The sequence below is a fragment of the Monodelphis domestica genome, chromosome 3, assembly GCF_027887165.1.
Source record: "Monodelphis domestica isolate mMonDom1 chromosome 3, mMonDom1.pri, whole genome shotgun sequence".
In the NCBI taxonomy this organism is placed as follows: Eukaryota; Metazoa; Chordata; class Mammalia; order Didelphimorphia; family Didelphidae; genus Monodelphis; species Monodelphis domestica.
This window is the reverse complement of record NC_077229.1, coordinates 71880677-71890676: the sequence shown is the minus strand read 5'-3', so window position 1 is coordinate 71890676 and position 10000 is coordinate 71880677. Positions and strand designations below refer to the sequence as shown.

Genomic DNA, 10000 nt, shown 5'->3' with positions numbered 1-10000 from the left:
GCCTCAGTTACCCCATGTCTAAAATGAAAATGTTTATCTAAAAAACGTCCAATGGCCCTCCCAGTTCTGACATCTTATTTTCCAACGGCCCTCCCAGCAATGGCATTCCCGGTTCTAATGGCCCTCCCAATTCTGACATTCCCTGCCCAAAGAGTCCTCCCAGCTCTGACATCCTGTGTTCTAAAATCCTCCTAGCTTTTTCAGAACCAAAGTAAACCAGGAATCCAGAAGATTATTCTATGCCTGTTTCTGCTGATCACTTCCTATATGGCCATGAATAAGTTGCTTTTTGTTTTTTTTCTGATCCTTGGTTTCCCCACCTATAAAACGAAGGGATTGGACTAGTTGATTATAGGCAACTCGGTGGCACAGTATATAGACATTAGACCAAGAGTCAGGAAGATTTGAGTTCAAATCCAGCCTCAGAGATAGGTATATGATCCCAGATAAATTAATTTCAGTTTGCCTCAGTTTCCTCCTCTATAAAATGGGGATAATAATAGCACCATCTCTCAGAGTTGTGAGGGCAAATGAAATCAGACAAAAGTTGCCAACGTTAATGCACTATCTAAATTTATTACTATTATCTCTATGGGTCCTTCTAAGTTTTAGCATCTAAGGATGCGGGCACAGGATGAAGACACCAGTCGTTTTCCTGGGCTAGCCTTTGGGAAGGAGAATACAGAGGCTGATGTTTTTGAGCCAAAGCGAGATTTTGAGGCACAATGAAAAAGTGTAAGACCCTGAATTATCCATACCCACGACTGGGGTCCTTAGTCTTACCCTCAAGCAAAGGAGCCGCCATCCTGTTTGGACAAGATCTGGCCACGTTCTTGGCAGTGCCTCCACCCTGCCCGAGCCCCAGCCCCACTCACCACAACAACAGGTCTTCTTCCTGTTCTCAGAAATGTGGGACACTGATAGTGGGCTCTACGTCATTTCCTCCAAACCCCCACGAATAGGTAATTTCCTGGGGGCCTTCCCCAATGGGTACCACCCCAGGGAAGGAGAAAAAAGGCAAGCAGGAACCCACCTGCCACAGCTTCCAGGCTTCCAGCTCTCTCTCTAGAGGTGCCTGGGGGGCTCCTCAGGGCCAACCAAAACTTAGCAAATGTGGAAATGTGTGCTATGGAAATAGCTGCTGGACCCAGAAGAGACCATAAAACATTAAATGGGAAGGACCTTAAAACACAGCATCTCAGAGCTGGGAGAGACCTTAGAACAGGGAATGTCAGAGCTGGGAGGGAGCTTAGAACAGAGAATGTCAGAGCTGGGAGAGACCTTAGAACAGAGGATGTCAGAGCTGGGAGGGAGCTTAGAACAGAGAATGTCAGAGCTGGGAGGGAGCTTAGAACAGAGAATGTCAGAGCTGGGAGGGAGCTTAGAACAGAGAATGTCAGAGCTGGGAGGGAGCTTAGAACAGGGAATGTCAGAGCTGGGAGGGAGCTTAGAACAGAGAATGTCAGAGCTGGGAGAGACCTTAGAACAGAGAATGTCAGAGCTGGGAGGGAGCTTAGAACAGAGACTGTCAGAGCTGGGAGAGACCTTAGAACAGAGAATGTCAGAGCTGGGAGGGAGCTTAGAACAGAGAATGTCAGAGCTGGGAGGGAGCTTAGAACAGAGAATGTCAGAGCTGGGGGGGAGCTTAGAACAGAGAATGTCAGAGCTGGGAGAGACCTTAGAACAGAGAATGTCAGAGCTGGGAGGGAGCTTAGAACAGAGACTGTCAGAGCTGGGAGAGACCTTAGAACAGGGAATGTCAGAGCTGGGGGGGAGCTTAGAACAGAGACTGTCAGAGCTGGGAGGGAGCTTAGAACAGAGAATGTCAGAGCTGGGAGGGAGCTTAGAACAGAGAATGTCAGAGCTGGGAGAGACCTTAGAACAGGGAATGTCAGAGCTGGGGGGGAGCTTAGAACAGAGACTGTCAGAGCTGGAGAGACCTTAGAACAGGGAATGTCAGAGCTGGGGGGGAGCTTAGAACAGAGACTGTCAGAGCTGGGAGGGAGCTTAGAACAGAGAATGTCAGAGCTGGGAGGGAGCTTAGAACAGAGAATGTCAGAGCTGGGAGGGAGCTTAGAACAGAGAATGTCAGAGCTGGGAGGGAGCTTAGAACAGGGAATGTCAGAGCTGGGAGGGAGCTTAGAACAGAGAATGTCAGAGCTGGGGGGAGCTTAGAACAGAGAATGTCACAGCTGGGAGGGAGCTTAGAACAGAGAATGTCAGCTGGGAGGGAGCTTAGAACAGAGAATGTCAGAGCTGGGAGGGAGCTTAGAACAGAGCATGTCAGAGCTGGGAGAGAGCTTAGAACAGAGGATGTCAGAGCTGGGAGGGAGCTTAGAACAGAGAATGTCAGAGCTGGGAGGGAGCTTAGAACAGAGACTGTCAGAGCTGGGAGAATCCTTAGAACAGAGAATGTTAGAGCTGGGAGAACCTTAGAACAGAGAATGTCAGAGCTGGGAGGGAGCTTAGAACAGAGAATGTCAGAGCTGGGAGGGAGCTTAGAACAGAGAATGTCAGAGCTGGGAGGGAGCTTAGAAGTGGCTGTCATTGTCTCCAGGAGCCAGAGGAGATCCTGGAGAAGTCACTGTTGTTGGGGGTAAGACGTGAAGTTCTAGAGGCTGGTCATGGAGATAGGGTGTGGGGAAGGGAGGCAAGGCCACCCTTGGGGCTCTCGAGAGCTCACCTCAGGTTGGTCTTCTGAACGGAGAAGCAGTATTCGTTAATGCCAGTTGTGGGCATCGGCTCCGCAGAACGTCCTGGGCTGTGGGGATGTAGCTTTCTTCTGTAATCCGCTCCAAATTGGACAGGTAACTGCAAACCCAGAGCTGGCCCTGAGCCCTGACTGCTGACCCTCCTCACCCTGGAATTCTGGGGCGACCCTTCCCTTGTTCCCCCCAACAAAGAGGAAACCACTGCCCTTCTGTCTGCCCACCCCAAAATGGCGCCTCTTCCAGGGAGCTTTCCAGGACTACAGTGATCCTTTGCTTCTCTGAGTTCCCACAGGACCCACTGTCTGCACTCCACAGGGTGGGGGCCAAGCCATCATTGCCTCCTTCTCCTGCCTGCCCCCCACAATTATCTGGCACAGGACTGAGTCTACACAGAGATTCCACAAGCATTTATTGACCTAGGGTGGCAATTGCGTGAGAATCACCGGTAAGACAATGGTGTAGGCCTAGAGGCCTGGCTATTTATTTGTGAGTGTCTGTGCTCAGAGAACACTAAGAATCTGCTCCAGCCAGCATCCCTCCTGAGAGGATGTCCCAGAGACTCCAGGCCTCCACTTCAGCTACAGAGCCCAGGGGAAAGCTGGGGGGGGGGGGGGCCCTCCCTCAGCCAGCCCACCAGGCCAGGGCGTGCCCTGAACTCACTACACGGCAGAGTCCAGCAGATGGAACTCCCGGCGGCGTTCATAGCAGGCTCTGATGCCCGCATCTCTCCACAGCCACTTAATGGCCACGGCCTGCGCTTCTCAAAGGTCGTCAATTTGTAGGCGTCCGTGTTCATGATCAGGTCAGCGTGATGCTGAGAGGTAAAGGGGTCACACGGTCAGAGCCATGGGGTCAGCACAGCCATTAGCCCAGGGCAAGCCAGGAGACCATTAGAAGAAAGGCCAGACACTGGGCTTCCAGAATAATTCCTTTCTTCTCTCTCTCTCTCTCTTTCTTTCTTTCTCTTTCTTCCCTTCTCCCTTCCTTTCTTTCCTTCTTTTTGTTGCCTTGTCTTCCTTCCTTCCTTCCTTCCTTCCTTCCTCTCTTTCCTTTCTCCCTTCTCTGTTTTTTTTGTTTGTTTGTTTCTTTCTTTCTTCCCTTCTCCCTTTCTTTCCTTCTTTTTGTTTCCTTTTCTTCCTTCCTTTCTCTCTTTCTTTTTTCCTTTCTTTATTTTTTTCTGTTTGTTTGTTTGTTTCTTCCCTCCTTTCTTCCTTTATTTCCTTTTTTTCTATTCCTCTTTCTTCTTTCCTTCTTCTTTCTTTCATTCCTTCTCCTTCCTTCCCTTATTTCTTTCTTTCTCCCTTCCTTCCTTTCCCTTTGTTTCTCCCTTCTTTCCTTTCTTTTATCCTTCTTTCCTACTTTTCTTTTTTCTTCTTTCCTTCCTTCTCTCCTTTATTTACTTCTTTTTCTGTTTCTTTTTCTTTCCTTCACTTTTTTCCTTTTCCCTTCCTTCTTTTCTCTTTCTCTTTCTTCCTTCTTTCCATCCTCCTTCCTTCCTTTCTTTCCTTTGTTTTATTTCTTTCTTTTTCCTTCCTTTCCTTTTCTCTTTCTTCCTTCCTTTCTTCCCTCCTTCCTTTCTTCCCTTATTTTTTCTTTCTTTCCCCTTTCTTTCCTTTTCTCTTTCTTCCTTCCTTACTTTCTCCCTTCTTTCCTTTATTTCATTCTTTTTCTTTCTTTTTCCTTCCTTTCCTTTCCTTCATTCCTTTCTTTTTCTTCCTTTCTATTTTCTTTCCTTCCCTTCCTTTTTCCTTTCTTTTTTCTTCCTTCCTTCCATCTCTTCTTTCTTTTAAAGTCTTTGCCTTCTGTCTTAATATCAATTCTTAAAAAAACAACAACTTACTTTCTGCCTTAGAATCAATACTAAGTATTGGTTCCAAGGAAGAGGAGTAGCAGTAAAGTCTAGGCAAACAGAATTAAGTGACTTGCCCAGGATTACACAGCTGGGAAGTGTGTCTGAGGCCAGATTTAAACCCAGGTCCTCCTGACTCCAGGCCTGGTATTCTCTCTACTGTGGGCCCTTGCTGCCCCCAGAATAATTTCTTTCACAATTTGCCCCCCACCTACCCACAGCATCCCCTGTATGTCATCTTTTTTCCTCTTTTCATCATCAGATCAGAGGACCACAGGAATACAGATTTAATTATGGGGAAACTCAAGAATTTAGCCCAATTCTCCAGTTTTACAGATGAGAAAACGGAGATCTAGGGAGGTACTGAATATCTTGCCCGAAGTCACTCCAGTAGGGAGGGTCAGAGGGAAGACTCAAAGCCACTGCATCATGCTGCAGGACATCCTTCCAGGCTGGGGAATCTGGGACAAATACCTTTCCCTTCACAGAGCCTGTTTTCCCACCTGCCTAGCCAAGGGGCAGCCTGAGCCTGGAGGAGCCCCTGGGAGGGTGGCTGTGGGCTGGAGAAGGCAGGAAAGGCTTCCTGGATGGCCCCCAGGCCCCCCACCCTGCAGCCCTCGTGCCAGGCTCACCCTGCTCTCAGGGCAGCCATAGGGGATGTGCAGAGCATCCATGGCCTCGATCATGGCCTGCATGGAGGTGAAGATGTTCTGATAGACCAGGGATGTGAAGCCCTTGCGGTCCTCCTCCGAGTAGCCTGCCCCATGGATGATTCGCATCTGTTTGATGAAGGTGCTCTTCCCACTCTCCCCAGTACCTGCGAGAGAGGGAGGGAGACCAGGGATCAGGGGAAGGAACGTCGACTGGCAGTCCTCATGCCCTCCAGCCTGGGGCCCAAGCTGGGGCTCCCCTCTCCACCCAGAATTCACAGTCCCCATCATTATCGGAGTCCTCCAGCCTCCCAAGAAACCCTTTGGCTGACACTGAGAATAAATAATTATTCTATTACTGTTTTAAACCCTTCTCTTCCATTTTAGAATCAATATCGTAGATCCGTTCCAAGGCAGAAGAGTGATAAGGGTTGTACAATGGGGGTGAAGTGACTTGGCCAGGGTCTCCTAGAGATCACCTATGAGGTCAAGTGACCCTCAGTTTTATACTTTAGGCAAGTTTCAATCTCACATTCCTCATCTATTTTTTAGACAAAAAGGAATTGTTTATTCAACAAAGAGCCCTTAAAGAAAGAATAAAAAAGTTGTTGGAAGGGCAGCTGGGTAGCACAATAGACAGAGGGCCAGGCTTGGAGTTAGGAGGTCCTGGGTTCAAATCTGACCTCAGATACTTCCTAGCTGGGTTGCCTTGAACACGTCACTTAACCACCATTACTTTGACATTCTTCTGTCTTGAAATTGATACTAAGAAGGTATGGGATAAAAAAAATGTAATCTGAATATTATGGTTCTAAATTCTAAATAAATAATCTGAATAATATAATTCTAAAGAACTGGTAGGTCAAAAATAAATTATATCTTTGTCAAAAAGCAAACAATAGAAAATTTCACTTATTCTTTTTTTAAAATCCCTAACCCTTAGAATCAATACTGTGTTTTGGTTTCAAAGCAGAAAAGTGGTAAGGGCTAGACAATGGAGGCTAAGAACTTGCCCAGAGTCACACAGCTAGGAAGTTTCTGAGGTCTGATTTGAACCCAGGACCTTCCATCTCTAGGCTAGCTCCCATCCACTGAGCCACCCAACTTCCCCCAGAAATTTTTATTTTAAAATGATAAGAGCTGTGTGACCCTGGGCAAGTCACTTAACCCCCATTGCCTAGCCCTTACCACTCTTCTGCCTTAGAAACAATACACAGTATTGATTCTAAGGTGGAAGGTAAGAGTTAAAAAAAGAAAAGGGGGGAAGAAATGATGATAAGGTAGAGCAACTAAATGGTTCAGTGTATAGAGAGTCAGGCTTGAAGGCAGGAGGTTCAAATCTGCCTCAGATGCTGCCCAGCTATGTGACTCAGAACAAGTCACAACCCCCATTGCCTAGCTTCTACTGCTCTTCTGCCTTGGAACCAATACACAGTATTGATTCTAAGACAAAAGGTGAGGGATAAAATAAATTATAATAAGGGCACAACATACTAAAACTTATGGGTTGCAGCTAAAGCAGTTTGCAGGAGGAATGTTAGATTTCTAAACGCTTTCCTCAATAAAAAAGAGAAAGAATAAATTAATAAATTATGAATTTTTAAAACTTGAATAACAACAAATCAAAAATCTCCAACCACGTAACAAAGTAGAAATTCTAAAATTTAAGAAGAGATGAATAAAATAAAAGTAAAAAGACCATTGGATTGATCAACAAACTGGTTTTGGAGCTGGTTTTTAAAATTGAATAAAAGAGATAAGCAGTTAGCTAATTTGAAAAGAGAAAGGAAAACCAAATTGCTTGTATCAAAAAATAAAAAAGGAGAACTTACAACAATTAAAGAAATTTCAGAGACTAATTTGCCCAATTATGTGCTAAGAAACCTGATGTTAGAGGAAATATGTGAATACTTAAAAAATAGACATTTAGATTTAAAAGAGAAACAATAATTAACTTACATAACTCAATATCCAAAAAAGAAATTGAACAAGTTATAAATGGGCTCCTAAAGGAAAACCCTCAGAACCAGATGGACTCACAAATAATTCTATCAAACACTCAAGAAAAATCAGCACAATGTAAATTTACAGTGATAAAAGGTTTAATTTAATCTCTTTCTATGATACAAATATGATCTCAATACCTAAATCAGAGAAAAAATAAAGCACAGTAAAAAACTATAGACCTATATCTCCAGTGTACACTGATGCAATTTTAAAAAATATATTAGTAGTAGCAAGTAGGCTACAACAATATATTAAAAATATTGTACATTATGATGAAGTTGGGTTTATATCAGGAATGACCTTCCTTTAATATAGTAAATCATATTTATCTAAACCCAAGAGTAGACATTCTATGTGATGGAGAAAAGTGAAAAGGCCTTTCCAATAAGATTAAAGGTAACAGAAGGATTCCCATTATCACCACTGCTATTGAGCACAGGTCTAGAAATGCAATTAGATAAGAAAAATAAATTGGAGGAATAAGCTAAGGTGAAGAAAAAACAAAACTGCCATTTGTTTAGACGCTTACCTTCTGTCTTAGGATCAATACACTGTATTGGTTCTAAGACAGAAGAGCAGTATGGGCTAGGCAGTGGGGGCTAAGTGACTTGCCCAGGGTCACACAGCAAGGAAGTGTCCGGGGTCAAATTTGAACCCAGGACCTCCCGTCTCTAGGTCTTGGCTCTCCACTCAGCTGCCCCCAAAATTGCCATTTCTGAGAGAAGAAATGATGGTATACTTAGAGAACCCTACAGAGTTAACTAAAATGTAATTGAAATAATAACATCAAAAAGTTGCAGTATATAAAATATATCACATAAATGATCGTCTTTCTCATATACACACACACTCAGCAAAACCCAGGAAAAAGAGCTAGATAGAGAAATTCCATTCAAAGTAACTACAGAAACTACAAAATATTTGGAAATGTATCTAGTAAGATTTGCCCAGAGATTATACGAATCCAACTACAAAACATTCTTTACAGAAATAAAAGACAGGCCTAAATAAATGGAGAGTCATCTCTGAATGGACAGGGCAGCAAGATGGTAAAGTGGATAGAGCACTGGGCCTGGAGTCAGGAGGATCAAAATTCAGATCTGACCTTAGAAATTTCCTAGTTGTGTGCCCCCCGGGCAAGTCGCTTAACCCCTGTTTGCCTCAGTTCCTCATCTGTAAAATGGGTCAAGAGAACCAAAGTCTATGGGGTCCTATAGAAATGGACATAAATGAACAACAATAGGTCAAATCAAAAATGACAATGCTACCTTAATTTATTTAGTGCTACACCAAACTCCCAAAAAGGTGTTACAGAGCTAGAAAAAAAATAACACAATTATATGGAGGAAGAAAAAGGTCAAGAATCTCAAGGATAATAATGAAAAAAGTGAGATGGAAGGCAGTCCATCAATATTAAAAATCAAATGTACTACAAAACAGTAATCGTTAAAATGTTTTGGCAGAGACAGAGACAGAGAGAGACAGAGACAGAGACAGAGACAGAGACAGAGACAGAGACAGAGACAGAGACAGAGGACAGACAGAGACAGAGATTGTTAAGTAGAACAAATTAGGTAGAAAACACACAGAAACGAACACACTCCCAACAGCATTTGTTAAACCCAAAGACTAGAAAATGGAATGGGAAAAGGGAAGAGCAGTCAGGCAGAAACTAGTTTTAGGCCAACCCTCATACATAAGATAAGCTCTAAAAGAGTACCTGATCTTGGTATAAAATAAACAAATCAAATTAAAAGAAAAACTGGTAAGGGAAAAAATCTTTGTAACCAGTTTCTCTGATAAATGTATAATTTCCAATATCTATATAATACATATATGTGGAACTCATTTCCATTTATGAGACTAGGAATCATCCCTTAACAGATAAATGATCAAAAGATACAACCAGGAAGTTTTCAAAGGAAGAACTCCAAGAGAATCAATAAGCATGCTATAAATCACTAGAGAAATCCAAACTGGGCATAACTCAGAGTTTCTACCTCATATCTCTCCAATTGGTAAAGATGACAAAAGTGGAAAATGAGAAATGTTGGAGGAGCTCTAAGAAAACAGATACCTCAAGGCAATGTTGGTAGAAGTGTGAATTGGTCTGCTAATTCTGGAAAGAAACTGTGTCCAGAAAGTTTACCAAAATTGTGTATGCCCTTTGACCTGCAACACTACTACGATGCCTAGATCCCAAGGAGATCAAGAAAAGACCTTTGTGTACAAAAATGTGCTTTTTTGTGGTAGCCCCAAATCAGAAACTAAGGGAATATCCTCTAAATGGGTAATGACTAAACAAATTGTGGCACATGAATTCAATGAAATGTTGTGCCATAAGAAATGATGATATGGACAATTTGAGAGGAAACTGGGAAGATCTTTATGAACTGATGCATAGGAAGTGAGTAGAACTAGAAGAAATTTTATACAATGATAACTATATTCTGAAGAAAAATACTGAGAAAGGACTTTAGAATTCTGATCAATGTAATGATGCCATGAGTACAAAAGAACGAAGATGAAATAATCTGCTAATTTCCTGAGAAAGAAATGATGAACTTAAAATGCAGGAAGCCATGCATTTTCAGACATGGCTGATGTGGGGATTTGTCTTGCTGGACTACATATTGAAAGATGGGAGGAGGTTAATTTGCTCAGTGAGGAGTAGGAATAGAAACGGGAGTGGGAAATACATGTTACTTGAAAAGTAAAAGAAAAAAAAGAGGGAAAGAGTTATTTTTATTCTAGTGAAGAAAGAAAGAAAGAAAGAAAGAAAG

At 43.1% G+C, this 10000-nt stretch overlaps 1 protein-coding gene across 1 annotated transcript in view; it reads right to left on the bottom strand.

Annotated features, from left to right (window-relative positions):
- Positions 1–10000, bottom strand: part of GNA15 (G protein subunit alpha 15) — a 22528-nt gene that overhangs the window by 6598 nt on the left and 5930 nt on the right. Inside the window, 5 exon segments of the mRNA XM_001362240.4 lie at positions 2684–2738; positions 2741–2811; positions 3372–3465; positions 3468–3525; positions 5193–5377. Coding sequence (XP_001362277.2) covers positions 2684–2738; positions 2741–2811; positions 3372–3465; positions 3468–3525; positions 5193–5377 — 463 coding nt within the window.